The 23,332-nt window shown below is 42.7% G+C and overlaps 1 protein-coding gene across 3 annotated transcripts in view; it reads left to right on the top strand.

Annotated features, from left to right (window-relative positions):
• FHL2 (four and a half LIM domains 2) overlaps window positions 1-23,332 on the top strand; it is a 198,144-nt gene that overhangs the window by 133,843 nt on the left and 40,969 nt on the right. For all 3 annotated transcript variants that reach the window (XM_077296673.1, XM_077296672.1, XM_077296671.1), the window contains exon 2: window positions 449-627. In XM_077296673.1, the coding sequence (XP_077152788.1) occupies window positions 472-627 (156 nt within the window). In that variant the 5' untranslated portion in view covers window positions 449-471. The remainder of the gene's footprint in view (window positions 1-448; window positions 628-23,332) is intronic.

The following is a 23,332-nucleotide window of genomic DNA, read 5'->3' as shown; positions in this document are numbered from 1 at the left end:
CGTTCAGGAAACGCTGCTTGTTTGACGCTGCGCAGCGCTGCAGCGTCAAACAAGCAGCGTCCAGATGTTCCAGCATAGTGGAGGGGATTTTATTAAATCCTGTCTCCACTATGCGTGGAAACCCGCACGCGGCGGCCCTGCGACTCCGGACATGCTGCGCGTCTTTTCAGATCGCAGCATGTCCATACACCTTGCGGGGACGCAGCGTCCCCGCAAGGCATATCACAGGGCCCTATGGGAGAGAGCGATCATCCCGGATGTGAAGAGTTAACACATCCGGCATGATCGCGTCCCATTAAGGGGGCGGGGCTTAGCGCCGAGCGGCTTCGCCGCTGCGGCGATACCGCCGCCCATCCGTACCGTGGAGACATACCCTTATGATAGTCCTAGGAGAGATAGGAGTCCTATGGTTGAATCTTGAAAGTGTTAATTGTTTGATTTCTTACAGGTTACATGTGAACGGTATTAAAAATGACTGAGCGATTCGATTGTCATTACTGCAAAGAATCTCTATTTGGGAAAAAGTACCTTCTGAGGGAAGAAAACCCATATTGTGTGAAATGTTATGAGAATCTGTATTCCAACTCCTGTGAAGAATGCAAGAAGCCCATCGGCTGTGATGGCAAGGTATGTAGCTACAGGATTTTTGATTGCTGAAGTAATTGGTTCAAAACATTTTTTTATAGCTGAGAATAATCTGAAAAAAATATGACTGGAAGTGAATGACATCTACAATGACCATTCAGAATTTTTTTTTTTATCTGTATGCCAAAAATAGCTTATAGATGTAGGTCACGATTCTGGGATCCACACACGTCAGGAAAGGCTGCTTTCACACTAGCGTTGGTACAGGGCCGTCGCGCTGCGTCGGCCTGACGTACTGACGCATACTGTGAAAAAAATGCCCGTCGTGGGCAGCGCAAGCAGTCTTAGGACGCTTCCGCTGCCTCATTGCAAGGTCCGGGAAGGAGGGGGCTGAGTTTCGGCCGCACAAGCGCGGTCGAAAATGGCGTTCTTGACGCACAAAAAAACGTAACATGTAACATTTTTTGTGGCGGCGGTCCGCCAAAACACGACGCAACCGTCGCACGACGGTTGCGACGTGTGACACTGCGTCGCAATGCGTCGCTAATAAAAGTCTATGGAGAAAAAACGCATCCTGCGGGCAACTTTGCAGGATGGGTTTTTTCTCCACAACGACGCATTGCGACGTGCAGTGCCCGACGCTAGTCTGAAAGTAGCCAAAGGAAAGCAGATACACGGCCATCTCTACAATTACTCTCCACGTGGATCTAATGGCTGGCTACATATATTTTTATTTCATAAATCAATAGTACACAGGAAAACACCAACGATATAATACATTTTAGCAGAAAAATCTGCTTCTGGACTGACCTTTCACATTAAAAATTCTCAATTTATATGTAAAATCTGTATTCGGTATATGCTGTAAAAACAGTTCCCAAAAACCAATGTCAGATTGTCACTTTTGTTCGCAGTCAGTTTTACCGTACTCTGATTTTTTTTTTCCCATTTTCCAATACGCTATTCGAAAGTACAACTCATCCCACAAAAAAATCAAGCCTTCATATGTCTTTGTGGGTAGAAAAATAAAAAAAGTTATGGTTCTTGGATGGGGAAGAAAAAACAAAAGCGAAAAAAGTAATAGTCTTTAGGTAATTAAGTCATAATGCGCACTAAACATTATTCTTGTGCAAAAATGTTTTAGAAAATCTAAGTCATCATACTCATTAAATATGGCCCCGATTCATCATTGCATTTTTTTTAAGTCATTTTCCTTTTTTGTCATGTGGTATTAGTTGCCAGTTTTGGCGCCAAAGTTTTAAAAATAGGGAAAATAATTAATGAATTTGTTGCAAAGTCAAAAACAGTATTTTTTTCTGTCTTGAACTATTTTTGTGATTCTTTGGTCCCGAATGTTGCACGTTTAAAAAATGGGGCAAAGCTGCACCAAAATACTGGTGTACTCAAAAATACACCAGTGGCGGATGGTAGTGAAGTTGTGCCAAATTGTGACTTTTTAAAAAGTTGCAAATTAAGGATCAAGCGAATTGCTAAATTCCGCCCACAAATTGGAAAACAAAAAATAACAGGCAAGCTGGAGCGCCAGCGTCCCTATGCGCCGTCCTAAAGTGTCCCCAGAAAAATGGCTGGGAGACACTTATTATTTAAGGCACCTCCACCTGATGGGTAGCTGCTTATGCAAAGTTGTTAGTCTGTTTCTAAAAAACACTTGCTAGTTCTCAGGTCCCAGTGCTTGTATTCCAGTGCACCTGCCTGCTTATTCAGCTGTGCCTACCAGCCTGTCTATTAGCTGTGCCCGCCTGCCTATCAGCTGTGCCCGCCTGTACCTGTCTGCCATGATACCAGTCTTGCTTGCCAGTACCTGCATGACTGTTTGTCTGTAGTGCCAGTCATTATACCAGCCGTGCCAGCCACTACTTGCCAAGGCTATCAATCCTGACAGTTCCTGTCTCCTATCCCTTGGGGGTCAGCTGCCATCCACCAGAGGTCAGTTCTGGAGTAATGCCTGGCTCTGCCTTCCTCATCCCTCTTTGAATCGCGGTATCTTCAGCTACTGTGCATCCAATATCAGACTTGGTGAGCCACCTAGTCATGCCCCTCCAGGCTCTCCTTGGACCATGGCACAGTGGTTCCCCCACCCAGTCTGTTACACAAGTGCATATAATATGGACTTCAAAAAAGGTGACTATAGAATAATCAGTTGGGTGCAAAGGCAATGAAGAATCAGGGCCTATATGTTAATCTATAATTTAAATATGGACCTCTCAATTTCCACCATAAACCTGTGATGTTTTTTCCATCCCCATCAACAGTATTTTGCAATTTTGTAATGTCTGTTAATGGTACAGTGGCTATGACAATTGTAATGCTTAATGTCAGTTCATGAAGGTTTCCACAGTCAGGCTTGGTGCAGGATACTATGGTTGGCAAAATCTAAGAAATACACAGGTGCAGTGGTTTTCACTCTGTCGAACAGAAAAATTTAAATCCATAAGATATCTCCAGAGAGGTGATGTATCACCCTCACATTGAACATATCTGATTAATTATAACAGGGGAAGTGACAAACTAATTAAAACTGGGAAAGTGAGTGAGAGCTGACACTTCAACCAACACTGAAATAGGGACCTCCTGCTGTGAAAAGGTAATTACAGCAAAGATCTGCTCTAAGAACCAACCACAAAGATTTGACTTTGTTTCCTCAGAGGCGGAGAAGTATACTTCCAAGGCAAGATAGTCAAAGCAATGGTCCCCACACTTTTTGGAGCCAGTGGACAATGTTGAATATTGGGATTTGCATCGATCCTATATTTATGGGAGATACATTTTCAGCGTCGTAGTGAAGGGAGGAACATAATGCATTGACTCACACCACCATAAGGCCATTCGAACCCCTCCAAATTAATATCAGACCTATGGAGGATGCTATCCAATGCATCCATGCCATGTTTCAGCTATATAGAAAGATAAATTAGCAATAGGAAACATGACGGCAATATCTACCGCCTGGGACCTCCAGGGTCGAAAATATTTAGAAAGTTGGAAATCTCATAAAGTTCTAAAAAACCAAGCATATCCCACAACCATCCCACATATGAGCTCACTAAGGGGAGGTATGTGGGCGTAACCTTAATCTAATAAAAACAGAGTTTGGAGTGCTGTCCTTGTTCATTTATGGAAGACATAGTTCACTGTGGGAGTGTTCCATTTTCCCAATCGAAGTGCTTCCCTGAATAAAGATAAGAGGCATTCCTGCAATTTCAGGTTTAGTAGTTTTCTTTTACTATCACTTACTACTTTATGTATTTTGCTCCTATTTTGTAACATCTTTGTATATTTTTTTATAAGCACGCTCTACCTTTCCGGATTAAATATATAAAATTTAATCTCTTTTCCTCTTGCTCTGTAAACCGCACCCCTGAAGCCACACACTACTTGTAACTGGTGTCCAATCGGCCTGTTTAAACAATTGGTGGTGGCAGCTAGTAGTTTCTTTAGTTATTGTGGAGTTGGCAGTGATCGTGTCTGGTTGTATATAAATATATATTTCATGTATTGAAATTGGAGGTGTAAATACTTTATGCTAATTGTGAGAACCCCAGTAACCAAATTAGTAGTGGAAGCAGCAATGACCTCATCCATCACTCGTCAGTCAATTGCGTTATTGTCCTGGTGATTGGAGGCATCGGAGTTGCGTCCCCTGACAAATTGGTGACAGTGGTGGTAACAGTGTGATCTCCACAGTGCTATCTGTGACAAACTGGTGGCAGCAGTAAGAGTTGAGTGATCTCTCTCGTGTTATCCAAGACACGCTCTAATTTCTAAAAAAAAAAAAAGATAAAGAACTGTATCCTATGGAATTTTAAAGGGGTTGACCGGCCTTGGGGTACAAGTCTGGTCAGCACATGGCCTCACGTATGTAAATCACATACTTGGCTGTACGTACCGTGAGGATTCACTTCTGCAGTCACAAAGAATGACTGTAGACTTGTAACCTAAGGCCAGACAACACCATTAAGCAGAGCATTAGACTTGCTACTTGGCTACGGAAACAGCCTTCTTTCTGATTGGCTAGTCAGCAAAACATTTCCACCGACAGGGTGAATGGCTTGACTATCGAGCTCTCTGTGACATCACTGTCATGCGCTGCTTACAAGCATAAATCAGCTGCTTGTATCAAAACAGGACGCTGCGAGGGAGCTCATGGAAGATAAGTAGAATGGTTTATGTTTGTTTTAATGTTTTTCTGATGGGGGCCATGCATACCAGGATAGGCATGAGGGGGACATGCATACCAATATAGGGATGAGGAGGCCATGTATACCAGGATGGGGATGAGAGGGCCATGCATACCATGATCGGAATGAGGGGGACGTACATACTAGGATAGATAGGGATGAGGGAGCCATGCATACCAGGATGGGGATGAGGGGGCCATGCATACCAGGATAGGGGTGAGGGGGCCATGCATACCAGGATAGGAATGAGGGGGCCATGCATACCAGGATGGGGATGAGGGGGCCATGCATACCAGGATAGGGGTGAGGAGGCCATGCATACCAGGATAGGAATGAGGGGGCCATGCATACCAGGATAGGGATGAGGGGGCCATGCATACCAAGATGGGGATGAGGGAACCATGTATACCAGGATAGGGATGAGAGGGCCATGCATACCAAGATGGGGATGAGGAGGCCATATATACCAGGATAGGGATATTAGTACAGAATTGAAAACATCTTTTGCTTCAATTTTTTTCTATTTTCCTCCTCTAAAACCTAGGTGTGACTTGTGGTCCAGTGCGTCTTATAGTACAAAAATTACGGTATATATGCAGAGATTCCAGGCAGTGGCATAACTAGAGTCTGGTGGGTCTGAGTACAAGATTTGGACTGGGCCGCCTCATCCTAGTATACAGTGGGGAAAATAAGTATTTGATGCACTGACAATTTTGCAAGTTTTCCCACCTGCAATGGAATGGATAGGTCTGTAATTTTTATCGTAGATACACTTCAATGTGAGAAATAGAATCTAAGAACAAAAAAAACAGAAAATCACATTGATTATTATGTTAGTTTTTCTTTAAAAATCCCTCCTGCTCTGATCTCTTTACCTATATTAATTGCACCTGTTTGAGTGTGAGTACAGATGTCTGTTATACAGGTAATTAGTTCAATCACACTCCAACCTCTCCACCATGGTGAAGACCAAAGAGCTGTCTAAGGACACCAGGGAGACAATTGTAGACCTGCACAAGGTTGGAATAGGCTACAGGACAATAGGCAAGCAGCTTGATGACACAATTATTAGAAAATGGAAGAAACACAAGATAACTGTCAATCTTCCTCAGTTTGGGGCTCCATGCAAGATCTCACTTTGTGGGGTAAGGATGATTTTGAAAAAGGTCAGGAATCAGCCCAGAACTACACGGGGGACTTTATCAATGACCTGAAGAGAGCTGAGAACACAGTCTTAAACATTACCCTTAGTAACACACTATGCCGTCATGGATTAAAATCCTGCACGGCACGCAAGGTTCCCCTGCTCATGCCAGCACATGTCCAGGCCCGTTTGAAGTTCACCAGTGACAATCTGGATCATTTAGAGGAGGCATGGGAAAAGGTCATGTGGTCAGATCATCCCAAAATACTAAAACAAAACTTTTTGGTATCAACTCCACTTGCCATGTTTGGAGGAAGAAGAAGGATGAGTACAAGACCAAGAACACTGTCCAAATTGTCAAGAATGGTGGGGGAAACATCATACTTTGGCTGTGATTTTCAGCAAAGGGAACAATATGACTGCACTGTTTTGAAGGGGGGTTGGATGTATTGCGAGGTTTTGGCCAACAATCTCCTTTCCACAGTAAGCGTTTTGAAGATGGGTCGTGGCTAGGTATTTCCCCATGACAATGACCCAAAACACACAGCCAGCGCAACTAAGGAGTGGCTACGTAAGAAGCATTTCAAGGTCCTAGAGTGGCCTAGCCAGTCTCCAGACCTGAACCCAATAGATAATGTTTGGAGGGAGCTGAAACTCAATGTTGCCCAGCGACAGCCCTGAAACATGAAAGATCTGGAGTGGCCAAAAATCCCTGCTGTAGTGTGTGCAAACTTGGTCAAGCACTATAGGAAACGTCTGACCCCTGTAATTGCAAACAAAGGTTTCTGTACCAAATATTTAGTTCTGTTTTTCTATTGTATCAAATACTTATTTCATGCAATAAAATGCATTTTACTATATGTACTATATGGGACCTGCATTATGCTTTATCGAGGACTATCTGTACCAATCATTATTCCTCACCCGGAGTAAGGGTAGGCGCACAAGGTCATTAAACGATGCGGGATTGAGTGTTGCGTACTCTGCAGCGTCCAGATAAAACAGCATAGTGGATGGGATTTCAAGAAATCCCATGCCCACTATGCATGCACAGACGCCCGCAGCTCACCTGCAGAGACGGACATGCATCGCGTCTTTCCAGACCGCCTCTTGTCAATTTATCTTTATTTGTCTCTGCGAGATAAATTTCACCAGAACAATGTATTGGACGCAGTGAATCCGCACGGTTCAATGAACATATGCGGATTCACCTGTGTTCAATATACTGCAGTGCTTTGGACGCAGCGGACATGTGCTGCATCCAAAGTGCTGCCAATTACTGAACGTGTGCACCTACCCTAAATGTCCGAGAAACAAGCATCGAACGACTTAAATATTGTTGATCGTGCTCGTTTAGCGGCCTGAACTTAGCGCTTGTAAATACAACAGAAATGTTTCTGTGTGATAGTGCGATGTGTTAGCATTTGGGGCCCCACTTTAAACTTTTACCCGGGACCCCACTTTGTCTAAAACCGGCCCTGCTCATGGTTCTAGATACTTCGGCTAGTCCAAAATCTGAAATCTTGCTAAATGTCCTATGACTTGCCCTACATGAAATGGAGAAGTATCAAGTATTAAGTATCTCTACAATGTTAAATGCTACATATGGAAATGTATCTGCTTCCCGTGTGGAATCAGTACTTTTCCTGTGGTATGTATTCACATAACTGCGCTCCTATCTTCTAAGCCTGTTTGTTTAAAACGTGTATAAAGAAAGAACATTATGCTCTCTCCTCTTTGACATGACCCAGTCAGTGCAGCATAAGGCAGCCAGAAGAAATCCACACAATTCTGTTTTTTCTCCCCCCCCCCCCCCTTCGAAATCACATTTTGTAACTCAGTTTAAATAAAATCACATTTTCCTGTTCTAAATATAAATTCCCTTTTCAATTCAAAATGTAGTTTTTGGAGATCTTGAAAACTCTTTTGATTCACTATTTCTTCCAGTTGTATTAAAAAGAAAGACAAGTGAGAACATCTCAATTATTTTTCCTCTTCCAGTGAAAGCAAACAATTATTCTCTGGAGTTGTATCCCATTTTTTTCTGCATGGGACACCAGGAATTTCAAAAGCTGGAAAGGAGTCAGAAAAATACTTAGGAATTCATCAATCTGAACTTTTCAACTCTTATTTGTGATTTGTTACGTGAAACAAATATAATTTGCCAATAACTGTTCAAGGGGAAAAATTGTTTCTTGCTGGCAGACAAAACGTCTAATGAGCCTATATAGTGAAAATGTAGTGGATTTGTGCAAAAAAAAAAAAATGAAAAAAAGAATGGAAAGTCCTACTAAAGAATGTTTTACAAATTCCTCTTTCATCTTCTTATTCGATCCAAAAGAGTTTATGTGTACCTTAATAAAGGCATTAGTCTAACAAAACCTTGAAGAAAGGAACCAAAAAATGGTAGTTGGAAACAGGATATGAAAATAGATGTTAATACTTCTTTAAGGATAAACATAAACCCTTTTGGATCGAATAAGAAGATGAAAGAGGATAAATAAATTAAAAGTGGGCAGCTTAGCATCCTATTTTAATCCCTTAAGGCCTGGGGGATTTTTCATTTGCGTGTCTTCATTTTTTCCTGCCTTTATTCCAACAGCCATCATTTTTTAATTTTCCATCGACATAGCCATGTGAGGACTTGTTTTTTGTGGGACGAGCTGTACTTTTGAATGACGTCATTCATTTCACCATGTGATCTACTGGAAAGCAGGAAAAAAATCCAAGTGTGATGAAATAGGAAAATAAAAAGCGCAATTCCGCAATTGCTTTTTTGTTTGTTTATTGACTGCATTCATTCTCCTATGAACACCAACCACGGGCTGGTTTTCACAGAAGTACAATCATGACAGGCACAGCGGTCTTCAGCAAACCCCTGGCTGTCATGGAAACACATCGACGCCAGATTGACACTGGGTTCCACCCGCGGTTGTTAGAGGCAGGTGATGGCTGATTATCATCCTGTATGTCATATGTTGTAAACAAATTAATATACAATAGTGGTTCCCTTCTCGTATTAATCCACATAGGCACAACTTTGTTCATGAATGTTGAATTATGGGCTCATACACAAAACAGGTCTTACAGCTCCCACCCCCATACACTTCTTCCCCTTCTCAACCCCACCAATGCAGATGTATAATGTGCAGGAGGTGGAGCTGAATCCCCTAGAAGGTTAGAATACCTCTGCTGATAGGAAATTGAATGGAACACTATCTACGCTACACTATCTGGGCAATCCAACAGAAGAATCTCCAACAGGCCATATTTACCTCTAAGGAAGCCCTATGACACAGAGCCTGGCTGTGCGATTGCAGTGAGATACGTCTCTCTCTGAGAAATGACAAGTCCAGTGTAGCCCTCAACCAGTTATTTCCCGCCCTGCTCCAGTTGACAAATCTCTCATGTATACACATAGAGAGAGACCCGTCAGTCAACAGGAGCAGTTGAGGTAGAATCTGGCCAAGACCCTCATGAGTCTACTGACGTCTCTCCCTTTAGTCCTTTGCCATATTCAAGATATACTTGGCTGCAGTTGTGCAACCAGGTTCTGATTCATGCTGCCCGTGGTTTGGACAGCATGAATCTAATGACAGTTTCCCTTTGACTTCTAAGTTTTCTTATTCTGGACTTGTGGGTTATGCTGCAGACCTGCAGGTTATCTGTAGCCAAATCTGCAGACCAATGGACTTCATTGCACATTTTTACTTTCCCATTGAACTCAATAGGGAAGTTCTGCAATACAAGTCCATTTTCCCCACAACAATAACTGACAATCCTCATGACAAATAAGTTTTCTTATGGAAAATACCAGCAGCTTGTGAATCGTAAGGGGAAATATTTATCCATGTTGCTGCTACTGTAAAATACACACTATGGATTTTCTGACAGAAAAGTCACACCAATTCAGGTAAAAATTGATAATGTGTTAGATTTATTATTTGGGTAAAGATAAAATGAAACATTAGTATTAGACTACAATTACCACTATTACTGTAAGTATTCTGCATTACTTTAGAGAACTTTTCCTCTCATAGCCTGCAAAGAAACTTTGTGTTTGGTTTGTCCCAGGAATTTGTCACTAGTATCTTGGGCCCTAATACAACATCTAGAGCAGGTCCCCACTTACCATTCGCCACTCCTAATACTGGCATCTTTATGTGTCAGAGGGTGCAGAGGGTTGCTTTTATGTACCAAGCTCCTATTTGATTGATACCTTTGCACCCCTTCTAGCTATTCCCCTGCTTTGAAAATGATGTATGATTAATGACATCCTTAATAGCATTTAGTTTAGCATATTTCTGTTCAATGACTAACAACTACATGTGGTATTAATAAGATAGTTGGAATAAAGCCATCACATTACATGTAATCACTTCAAGTTATTGTTTGTAAAACCAGTAAGTAGATTACAAACTCTTGCATATTTTGTGGTAAAGTGATCTGGCAAAAATTAGTGAAAAATGTAGTTGGTTTTGGAATGTGTATACGATGCATGATTTAAAGATTTATACAACTAGCTGCACATTCCTGAAGTAAATACAAAGGAGGGTTGGTATTTTGGAAGGAGTCCCTTTACAAAAGCTATGCCATATAACCTACCTCAATGGAGCTGTGTCCTGTATATACAATTGTTTATCCTGTTGATTCTCAGAAACATATATCAATGTCATGCCCAATGGTGGCGCGCGTGGATTGAGGACCCACTGTGCCACAGGGCTGGACCTACCTAGGAAAGTGCATAGCTAAGCAGCTACCTGGTGTTCAATGGAGCTCCTGATGGCAGAAACAGACTAGGCTGTTAGCCACCAGGTACCACTCCTAGGCAGGCGCCAGTGCTGCAGCTGCCGATCCCAGGAGATGGGTTCGCTGCCACAAGGAGACGTGACCAAGGTCACTGACAAACAGGTAACGGAGACTGAAGGACTGTACAGACAACTTGACAACTTGAATATTGAAGATAGGTTCACACTCGGAGATATGAGGAAACCCTTTTGGAGCTAGCCGCACTAGGACCAAGGAAAACGGAAACAGGACTGGCAGCACCGGGACCAGAAGGCCGGGTATAGGTACCGCAGACTCGATTTCAGGATTAAGATACTGCTGAAGTGATCACAGGAACATGGACAAACTATAGTAGGCTCAGAGGAACACAGGATTAGGGAATAACTATAACAGACTAGGGATGGGAAACCTGGCAACATACAGTTGCACACACCAAACCCACTAAGACTAACTATAGGAGTTGTTCAGGCACCTTCCTATTTGGGAGGGTGCTTTCTATACAAGATAGTAATAATAATAATTTTATTTCTATAGCGCCAACATATTCTGCAGCAGTTTACATTTTAGAGGGACTTGTACAGACAATAGACATTACAGCATAACAATAAACACATAGATCAAAACAGATACCAAGAGGAATGAGGGCCCTGCTCGCAAGCTTACAAACTATGAGGAAAAAGGGGACACCCGAAAGGTGGATGGTAACAATTGCTTTCATTGTTCGGACCAGCCATAGTGCAATAATCGGGTGTTCATGTAATGCTGCATGAACCAGTTATTGGCCTAAGTATGTAACAGCACAGACACAGAGAGCTATAAATGCATAAAGCGTGATGAAACATGATGCAAGGAACCTGGTTATGGTAAAAATTTTGAATGGGCAACACAGGGATAGTTCGGTTAATGTGTTGAGGCGGTAGGCCAGTCTAAACAAGTGTATTTTTAGGGCACACTTAAAACTGAGGGGATTGGAGATTAATCACATTAACATGGGTAGTGCATTCCAGAGAATTGGCGCAGCATGTGAAAAGTCTTGGAAACGGGAGAGGGAGATTCTGATTATTGAGGATGCTAACCTCGGGTCATTAGCAGCTATTGGCTGGGAGATACATAGCAGGTCAGCACTTTAACTAAATGCCTCCCAGCTTTTAAGAGCAGATGCACCACCGTAGCACAGTGTGGCATGTACAGGGGAGGAGGAGGCAGCCCACGAGGACAGTGCTGTGGCTAGCGTGGTTAGTAAGCCGGCGTCCCTGCACAGTGGGAGGTGGGGAAGCATGTGGAGGCGCCGGCAAATGTTACAATCATTATGACCAGAATGACTCTAGTTCAAGGGAATCTGTCAGCAGGATTTCACTCCCCAAATTATTTATATGTGCGTGTAGCTCTTTCACAAACAAGTCCAGCAATACATTTATATGGCAAGTCCATTCCTACATTACTGAGAAAACAGTGTTTGCATTGATATCCAAATGAGGCTGTAGATCTGAAGCCTCTGTCACTCCAGCTGTATTCAACAAGCATGGCCGCCTCCTCATGCTTGACTGACAGGCTCTATGCTGTGTGACTTAAGGCAAAAGAGCCATCAGTAAAGCAGGAGGGAGCACCACTGGATGGGAAAAATGGCTGGAATGACACAGGCTTCGGATCTACAGCCTCATTTGGATATCAATTCAAATGCTGAATTCTCAGTTATGGAGGAACAAACTGTCCATATTAAGGTCTTGTCTTTGAAAGAGCTACATAGAGCTGGAGTGACAGAGGCTTCAGATCTTTCACCTCATTTTCATATTAATTAAAATGCTGATTTCTTAGTAATGGAGGAATAGACTGACCATGTAAAGGTACTGCTGGGCTAGTCTTTGAAAGGGCTACATGTACATATAAATAGTTTGAGGGTGAAATCCTGCTGACAGATTCCCTTTAACCCCTTTATCCCATATGACGTACTATCCCCTCGAGATGACCTGTGACTTAATTCCCAGTGACAGGATAGTACGTCATAGGCGATCGGCCGCGCTCACGGGGGGAACGTGGCCGATCACCGCCGGGTGACGGTCACGGACCGCTCCCGGCACATTAACCCCCGGCACCCTGCGATCAAAGATGATTGTAGCTTTCCGGCGGCACAGGGAAGCATCACGCAGGGAGGGGCTTCCCTGAGACCCTCAGAGCAACGCGATGTGATTGTGTTGCTCTGAGGGTCTCCTACCTCCTCCTCCCTGCAGGCCCGGATCCAAAATGGCCGCGAGGAGCCTTCCAGGTACTGCAGGGAGGTGGCTTTTAAGCGCCTGCTCAGAGCAGGCGCCGGGAAGCCTCTCTACAGTGCCTGTCAGATTGCTGATCTGACACAGTGCACTGCAAAGTGTCAGATCAGCTATCTGATAACATACAGTGATGTCCCCCACTGGGGCAATGTAAAAAAGTAAAAAAAAAAAATCTTTACATGTGTAAAAAAAAAAAAAAATTCCAAAATAAAGAAAAAATATATATATACAGTACAGACCAAAAGTTTGGACACATCTTCTCATTTAAAATTTTTTCTGCATTTTCATTACTATGAAAATTGTACATTCACACTGAAGGCATCAAAACTATGAATTAACACATGTGGAATTATATACTTAGCAAAAAACTGTGAAACAACTGAAATTATGTCTTATATTCTAGGTTCTTCAAAGTAGCCACGTTATTTGCTTTGATGACTGCTTTACACACTCTTGGCATTCTCTTGATGAGCTTCAAGAGGTAGTCCCCGGGAATGGTCTTCCAACAATCTTGAAGGAGTTCCCAGAGATACTTAGCACTTGTTGGCCCTTTTGCCTTCACTCTGCGGTCCAGCTTACCCCAAACCATCTCGATTGGGTTCAGGTCTGGTGACTGTGGAGGCCAGGTTATCTGGCGTAGCACCCCATCACTCTTCTTCTTGGTCAAATAGCCCTCACACAGCCTGGAGGTGTGTTTGGGGTCATTGCCCTGTTGAAAAATAAATGATGGTCCAACTAAACGCAAACCGGATGGAATAGCATGCCGCTGCAAGATGCTGTGGTAGCCATGCTGGTTCAGTATGCCTTCAATTTTGAATAAATCCCCAACAGTGTCACCAGCAAAGCACCCCAACACCATCACACCTCCTCCTCCATGCTTCACGGTGGGAATCAGGCATGTAGAGTCCATCCGTTCACCTTTTCTGCGTCTCACAAAGACACGGTGGTTGGAACCAAAGATCTCAAATTTGGTCTCATCAGGCCAAAGCACAGATTTCCACTGGTCTAATGTCCATTCCCTGTGTTTTTTAGCCCAAACAAGTCTCTTCTGCTTGTTGCCTGTCCTTAGCAGTGGTTTCCTAGCAGCTATTTTACCATGAAGTCCTGCTGCACAAAGTCTCCTCTTAACAGTTGTTGTAGAGATGTGTCTGCTGCTAGAGCTCTGTGTGGCATTGACCTGGTTTCTAATCTGAGCTGCTGTTAACCTGCGATTTCTGAGGCTGGTGACTCGGATTAACTTAGCCTCAGAAGCAGAGGTGACTCTTGGTCTTCCTTTCCTGGGGCGATCCTCATATGAGCCAGATTCTTTGTAGCGCTTGATAGTTTTTGCCACTGCACTTGGGGACACTTTCAAAGCTTTCCCAATTTTTCAGACTGACTGACCTTCATTTCTTAAAGTAATGATGGCCACTCGTTTTTCTTTACTTAGCTGCTTTTTTCTTGCCATAATACAAATTCTAACAGTCTATTCAGTGGGACTATCAGCTGTGTATACACCAGACTTCTGCACAACACAACTGATGGTCCCAACCCCATTTATAAGGCAAGAAATCCCACTTATTAAACCTGACAGGGCCCACCTGTGAAGTGAAAACCAATCCCGGTGATTATCTCTTGAAGCTCATCAAGAGAGAATGCCAAGAGTGTGCATAGCAGACATCAAAGCAAAAGGTGGCTACTTTGAAGAACCTAGAATATAAGACATAATTTCAGTTGTTTCACACTTTTTTGTTAAGTATATAATTTCACATGTGTTAATTCATAGTTTTGATGCCTTCAGTGTGAATGTACAATTTTTCATAGTAATGAAGATACAGAAAAATCTTTCAATGAGGTGTGTCCAAACTTTTGGTCTGTACTGTATATTCTTCCAATAAATACATTTCTTTATCTAAATAAAAAAAAAACAATAAAAGTACACATATTTAGTATCGCCGCATCCGTAACGACCCGACCTATAAAATTGTCCCACTAGTTAACTCCTGAACACCGTAAAAAAAAATGAGGCAAAAAACGACACTTTATTATCATACCTCCAAACAAAAAGTGGAATAACACGCGATCAAAAAGACGGATATAAATAAATATGGTACCGCTGAAAACGTCATCTTGTCCAGCAAAAAATGAGCCACCATACAGCATCATCAGCAAAAAAATAAAAAAGTTATAGTCCTCAGAATAAAGCGATGCAAAAATAATTATTTTTTATATAAAAATAGTCTTTATCATACAAAAGCGCCAAAACATAAAAAAATATAAATGAGGTATCGCTGTAATCGTTCTCACCTGAAGAATAAAACTGCTTTATCAATTTTACCAAATGTGGAACGGTATAAGCGCCCCCCCCCCAAAAAAAAGAAATTCATGAATAGCTGGTTTTTGTTCATTCTACCTCACAAAAATCAGAATAAAAAGCGATCAAAAAATGTCACATGCCCGAAAATGGTACCAATAAAAACATCAACTCGTCCCGCAAAATACAAGACCTCACATGACTCTGTGGAACAAAATATGGAAAAATTATAGCTCTCAAAATGTGAAGACGCAAAAACTATTTTATGCAATAGTGTGTGACGGCTGCCAATCATAAAAATCCGCTAAAAAAACTCGCTATAAAAGTAAATCAAACCCCCCTTCATCACCCCCTTAGTTAGGGAAAAATAATAACATTTTAAAAAATGTATTTATTTCTATTTTCCCATTAGGGTTAGGGTTGAGGCTAAAGTTAGGGTTAGGGCTAAAGTTAGGGTTAGGGTTGGGGCTAAAGTTAGGGTTAGGGCTGGGGCTAAAGTTAGGGTTAGGGCTAGAGTTAGGGTTGGAGTTAGGGTTAGGGTTGGGGCTTTGGGTTAAGGTTGGGGCTTAGGGTTAGGGTTGGGGCTAAAATTAGGGTTAGGGTTAGGGCTAAAGTTAGGGTTTGGATTACATTTACGGTTGGGATTAGGGTTAGGGGTGTGGTTAGGGTTATGGTTAGGGTTGGGATTATGGTTAGGGGGTGTTTGGGCTGAGTTTCAGTTAGAAATCGGGGGTTTCCACTGTTTAGGCACATCAGGGGCTCTCCAAACGCAACACGGCGTCTGATCTCAATTCCAGCCAATTCTGCCTTGAAAAAGTAAAACAGTGCTCCTTCCCTTCCGAGCTCTCCCGTGTGCCCAAACAGGGGTTTACCCAAACATATGGGGTATCAGCGTACTCAGGAAAAATTGGACAACTTTTGCGGTCCAATTTCTCCTGTTACCCTTGGGAAAATACAAAACCGGGGGCTAAAAAATAATTTTTGTGGGAAAAAAAAAAGATTTTTTATTTTCACGGCTCTGTGTTATTAACTGTAGTGAAACACTTGGGGGTTCAAAGTTCTCACAACACATCTAGATAAGTTCCTTGGGGGGTCTAATTTCCAATATGGGGTCACTTGTGGGGGGTTTCTACTGTTTAGGTACATCAGGGGCTCTGCAAATGCAACGTGATGCCTGCAGACCAATCCATCTAAGTCTGCATTCCAAACGGCGCTCCTTCCTTTCTGAGCTCTGCCATGCGCCCAAACGGTGGTTCCCCCCCATATGGGGTATCAGCGTACTCGGGACAGATTGGACAACAACTTTTGGGGTCCCATTTCTCCTGTTACCCTTGGGAAAATACAAAACTGGGGGCTAAGAAATAATTTTTGTGGAAAAAATTTTTTTTTTTATTTTCACGGCTCTGTGTTATAAACTGTATTGAAACACTTGGAGGTTCAAATTTTTCACAACACATCTAGTAAGTTCCTTAGGGGGTCTTCTTTCCAAAATGGTGTCACTTGTGGTGGGTTTCAATGTTTAGGCACATCAGGGGCTCTCCAAACGCGACATGGTATCCTATCTCAATTCCAGTCAATTTTGCTTTCCTTCCCTTCCGAGCTCTGCAATGCGCCCAAACAGTGGTATACCCCCACATATTGGATATCAGCATACTCAGGATAAATTTTACAACAAGTTTTGGGGCCCAATTTCTTCTGTTACCCTTGGGAAAATAAAAAATTGGGGGCAAAAACATCATTTTTGTGAAAAAATATCATTTTTTATTTTTACGGCTCTACATTATAAACTTCTGTGAAGCACTTGGTGGGTTAAAGTGCTCACCACACAACTAGATAAGTTCCTTAGGGGGTCTTCTTTCCAAAATGGTGCCACTTGTGGGGGTTACAATGTTTAGGCACATCAGAGGCTCTCCAAACCCGACATGGCGTCCCATCTCAATTCCAGTCAATTTTGCATTAAAAGTCAAACGGCACTCCTTCCCTTCCGAGCCCTCCCATGTACCCAAACAGTGATTTACCCCCACATATGGGGTATCAGTGTACTGAGGACAAATTGCACAACAACTTTTGGGGTCCAGTTTCTTCTGTTACCCTTGGGAAAATAAAAAATTTGGGCGAAAAGATAATTTTTGTGGAAAAATGATTTTTTATTTTTACGGCTCTACATTATAAACTTCTGTGAAGCACTTGGTGGGTCAAAATGCTCACCACACATCTAGATAAGTTCCTTAGGGGGTCTACTTTCCAAAGTGGTGTCACTTGTGGGGGTTTCAATGTTTAGGCACATCAGGGGCTCTCCAAACGCGACATGGTGTCCCATCTCAATTCCAGTCAATTTTGCATTGAAAAGACGAACAGCAATCCTTCCCTTCCCGAGCTCTGCCATGCGCCCAAACAGTGGTTTACCCCCACATATGGGGTATCAGTGTACTCATGACAAATTTTACAACAACTTTTGAGGTCCAATTTCTCCTTTTACGCTTGGTAAAATAAAACAAATTGGAGCTGAAGTAAATTTTTTGTGAAAAAAAGTTAAATGTTAATTTTTTTTAAACATTCCAAAAATTCCTGTGAAACACCTGAAGGATTAATAAACTTCTTGAATGGGATTTTGAGCACCTTGAGATGTGCAATTTTAAGAATGATGTCACACTTGGGTATTTTTTATCATATAGACCTATCAAAGTGACTTCAAATGTGATGTGGTCCCTAAAAAAAATGGTGTTGTAAAAATGAGAAATTGCTGGTCAACTTTTAACCCTTATAACTCCCTAACAAAAAAACATTTTGGTTCTAAAATTGTGCTGATGTTAAGTAGACATGTGGGAAATGTTACTTATTAAGTATTTTGTGTAACATATCTCTGGGATTTAAGGGCATAAAAATTCAAAGTTGTAAAATTACGAAATTTTCAACATTTTCGCCAAATTTCCATTTTTTCACAAATAATCGCAGGTAATATCAAATAAATTTTACCACTGTCATGCAGTACAATATGTCACGAGAAAACAATGCCAGAATCATTAGGATCTGTTGAAGCGTTCCAGAGTTATAACCTCATAAAGGGACAGTGGTCAGAATTGTAAAAATTGGCCCGGTCATTAACGTGCAAACCACCCTTGGGGGTTAAGGGATTAAGAATGTGAGAAATACAACTGTTGTCATATTATTTTCCTTACTGGCCGCACCAGAGTAAATAATTGAACTGTTTATCTGATCACTTACAGTGGGGGAAATAGGTATTTGATTCCTTCCTGAATTTGTAAGTTTGCCCACTGACAAAGACATGAACAGTCTAACATTTTAAGGGTAGGTTAATTTTAACATTGAGAGATAGAATATCAAAAATAAAATCCAGAAAATCACATAGTATAAATTACATAAATTTATTTGCATTTTGCTGTGAGAAATAAGTATTTGGTCCCTTACCCAACCATTAAGAGTTCTGGCTCCTACAGACCAGTTGGACGCTCCTAATCAACTTGTTATCTGCATTAAAGCCAGCTGCCTTACATAGTCACCTTTATAAATGACTCCTGTCTATAGACTCAATTAATCAGTCAGACTCTAACTCTACAACATGGGCAAGACCAAAGAGTTTTCTAAGGATGTCAGGGACAGGATCATAGACTTGCACAAAGCTGGAATGGGCTACAAAGCCATAAGTAAGATGCTGGGTGAGAAGGAGACAACTGTTGGTGCTTTAGTGAGAAAATGGAAGAAATACAAAATGACTGTCAATCGACATCGATCTGAGGTACAATGCCAAATCTCACCTCGTGGGGTATCCTTGATTATGAGGAAGGTGAGAGATCAGCCTAAAACTACATGGGGCAACTTGTTAATGATCTCAAGGCAGCTGGAACCACAGTCACTAAGAAAACCATTGGTAACACATTATGCTGTAAAGGTTTAAAATCCTGCAGTGCCCTCAAGGTCCCCCTGCTCAAGAAGGCACATGTGCAGGCCTGTCTGAAGTTTGCCACTGAACACCTGGATGATTCTGCGAGTGATTGGGAGAAGGTGCTGTGGTCAGATGAGACAAAAATGAGCTGTTTGGCATTAACTCAACTCGCTATGTTTGGAGGAAGAGAACTGCTGCCTATGACCCAAAGAACACTGTCCCCACTGTCACGCATTGAGGTGGAAACATTATATTTTGGGGGTGTTTTTCTGTTAAGGGCACATGACTACTTTACCGCATCAAAGGGATAATGGATGGAGCCATGTACCGTAAAATCCTGAGTGACAACCTCTTTCCCTCTGCCAGGACATTAAAAATGGGTTGTGGCTGGGTCTTCCAGCAAGACAATGACCCAAAACAAACAGCCAAGGCAACAAAGGAGTGGCTAAAAAAGAAGCACATTAAGGTCATGGAGTGGCCTAGCCAGTCTCCAGACCTTAATCCCATAGAAAACTTATGGAGGGAGTTGAAGATCTGATTTGCCAAGTGATAGCCTCAAAATCTTAATGATTTAGAGATGATCTGCAAAGAGGAGTGGACCAAAATTCCTCCTGACATGTGCTCAAACCTCATCATCAACTACTAAAAAAATCTGACTGCTGTGCTTGCCAACAAGGGTTTTGCCACCAAGTATTAAGGGATCAAATACTTACTTCTCACTGCAAAATGCAAATACATTTATATAATTGATGCAATATGATTTTCTGAATTTTATTTTTGACATTCTATTTCTCAATGTTAAAATTAACCTACCCTTAACCCCTTTCTGCCATCGGACGGAATAGTATGTCTGATGGCAGCATCGCCGCTTTGATGTGGGCTCCGGCGGTGAGCCCACATCAAAGCCGGGACATGTCAGCTGTTTTGAATAGCTGACATGTGTCCGCAATAGGCGCAGGTGGAATCGCGATCCACCTGCGCCTATTAACCGATTTTTGACTAGTTTCAAATTCTGACAGCGGCATTTAACAAGCGCTTCCGGTCATGTGGCTGGAAATGCGTGCCGCTACGTCATCATCTCGCGAGACCGCAATGCATTCTTGGGACCGGAGCGTCGCAAGGAGCATCGGTAAACGCCTGGGCTGGATCCAGGGGCTGACGGAAGGTGAGTATATAACTATTTTTTCTTTTAATTCTTTTTTTAACAGGGATATGGTGCCCACAATGCTACAGTTGTGGCCAAAAGTATTGACACCCCTGCAATTCTGTCAGATAATACTCAGTTTCTTCCTGAAAATCTTTGCAAACACAAATTCTTTGTTATTATCTTCATTTAATTTGTCTTAAATGAAAAAACACAAAAGAGAATGAAGCAAAAAGCAAAACATTGATTATTTCACACAAAGCTCCAAAAATGGGCCAGACAAAAGTATTGGCACCCTCAGCCTAATACTTGGTTGCACAACCTTTAGCTAAAATAACTGCGACCAACCGCTTCTGGTAACCATCAATGAGTTTCTTACAATGCTCTGCTGTAATTTTAGACCATTCTTCTTTGGCAAACTGCTCCAGGTCCCTGATATTTGAAGGGTGCCTTCTCCAAACTGCCATTTTTAGATCTCTCCACAGCTGTTCTATGGGATTCAGGTCCGGACTCATTGCTGGCCACCTTAGAAGTCTCCAGTGCTTTCTCTCAAACCATTTTCTAGTGCTTTTTGAAGTGTGTTTTGGGTCATTGTCCTGCTGGAAGACCCATGACCTCTGAGGGAGACCCAGCTTTCCCACACTGGGCCCTACATTATGCTGCAAAATTTGTTGGTAGTCTTCAGACTTCATAATGCCATGCACACGGTCAAGCAGTCCAGTGCCAGAAGCAGCAAAGCAACCCCAAAACATCAGGGAACCTCCACCATGTTTGACTGTAGGGACCGTGTTCTTTTCTTTGAATGCCTCTTTATTTCTCCTGTAAACTCTATGTTGATGCCTTTGCCCAAAAAGCTCTACTTTTGTCTCATCTGACCAGAGAACATTCTTCCAAAACGTTTTAGGCTTTTTCAGGTAAGTTTTGGCAAACTCCAGCCTGGCTTTTTTATGTCTCGGGGTAAGAAGTGGGGTCTTCCTGGGTCTCCTACCATACAGTCCCTTTTCATTCAGACGCCGACGGATAGTACGGGTTGACACTGTTGTACCCTCGGACTGCAGGGCAGCTTGAACTTGTTTGGATGTTAGTCGAGGTTCTTTATCCAACATCTGCACAATCTTGCGTTGAAATCTCTTGTCAATTTTTATTTTCCGTCCACATCTAGGGAGGTTAGCCACAGTGCCATGGGCTTTAAACTTCTTGATGACACTGCGCACAGTAAACACAGGAACATTCAGGTCTTTGGAGATGGACTTGAAGCCTTTAGATTGCTCATACTTCCTCACAATTTGGTTTCTCAAGTACTCAGACAGTTCTTTGGTCTTCTTTCTTTTCTCCATGCTCAATGTGTTACACACAATGACACAGGACAGAGGTTGAGTCAACTTTAATCCATGTCAACTGGCTGCAAGTGTGATTTAGTTATTTCCAAAACCTATTGGGTGAAACAGGTAAGTTACAGGTGCTGTTAAAGGGCCACTGTCACCCCCCCCCCCCCCAGCCGTTATAAACTAAAAGAGCCACCTTGTGCAGCAGTAATGCTGCAGTCTAACAAGGTGGCTCTTTTAGTTTTTGATTCATTTATTACCTCAAAAAAGCGTTTTAAAAATTGGCCACACATACCAGATATTATACCGGGAGGCGGTCCGAAGCGTCCTGTATGAATCCCCCAACTGCCGTCACTCATCTCTTCAGGGCCGATGGTCCCCGCCCCCTGAGCGCTGTTATTGTCTGAAATCCGGCGCCTGCGCTGTTCTTTCCTGCCTGGGGCCTGCGCAGTGTTTATTGTGAGTCACAGCACAGACGCAGGGTGCCTGACTGCGCCTGTGCGGGCAGTGCGGCCGCCCTGTTGCTGAATCCCCGCCCCGCACTGTGTTATTCATTATGCACAGTGCGGGGCTGGCATTCCTGGGCATGCGCACTGCACTGCATGTATATACACTAATCCTCACCAGCTTTTGGAATCTGGCAGCCGAAAATAACAATGCCGGAAGGCGGGGGAGCAGGGGGAACGTCAGACAAGGGAGAACGTCCAAGATGGGGGAGGGCCTAAACAGCGCAGTGCAGTGCGCATGCCCAGGAATGCCAGCCCCGCACTGTGCATAATGAATAACACAGTGCGGGGCGGGGATTCAGCAACAGGGCGGCCGCACTGCCCGCACAGGCGCAGTCAGACACCCTGCGTCTGTGCTGTGACTTACAATAAACACTGCGCAGGCCCCAGGCAGGAAAGAACAGCGCAGGCGCCGGATTTCAGACGATAACAGCGCTCAGGGGGCGGGGACCATCGGCCCTGAAGAGATGAGTGACGGCAGTTGGGGGATTCATACAGGACGCTTCGGACCGCCTCCCGGTATAATATCTGGTATGTGTGGCCAATTTTTAAAACGCTTTTTTGAGGTAATAAATGAATCAAAAACTAAAAGAGCCACCTTGTTAGACTGCAGCATTACTGCTGCACAAGGTGGCTCTTTTAGTTTATAACGGCTGGGGGGGGTGACAGTGGCCCTTTAATTACACAAATTAGAGAAGCATCACATGATTTTTCGAACAGTGCCAATACTTTTGTCCACCCCCTTTTTTATGTTTGGTGTGGAATTATATCCAATTTGGCTTTAGGACAATTCTTTTTGTGTTTTTCATTTAAGACAAATTAAATGAAGATAATAATACCAAAGAATTTGTGTTTGCAATCATCTTTAGGAAGAAACTGAGTATTATCTGACAGAATTGCAGGGGTGTCAATACTTTTGGCCACAACTGTATATACTGTGTGTGCTGTGTTAGATCCTGCATGGGCTGTTATATACGGCGTCTCTGTGCTATATACTACGTGGCTGTTGTATATATTACATGGCTGGGCAATATACTATATCGCTGTGCTCTATACTACGTGGCCTGTGTTATATACTGCATGGGCTGTGTTATATAACACATGGCTGTGCTATATACTACATAGCTGTGCAATATGTTACGTGGCTGTGCAATATATTACGTGGCTGGGCAATATA

This window comes from Ranitomeya variabilis, chromosome 3, assembly GCF_051348905.1.
Source record: "Ranitomeya variabilis isolate aRanVar5 chromosome 3, aRanVar5.hap1, whole genome shotgun sequence".
Taxonomy (NCBI): domain Eukaryota; kingdom Metazoa; phylum Chordata; class Amphibia; order Anura; family Dendrobatidae; genus Ranitomeya; species Ranitomeya variabilis.
The sequence above is the reverse complement of the archived record's forward strand: the minus strand, read 5'-3'. Positions and strand labels throughout refer to the sequence as shown.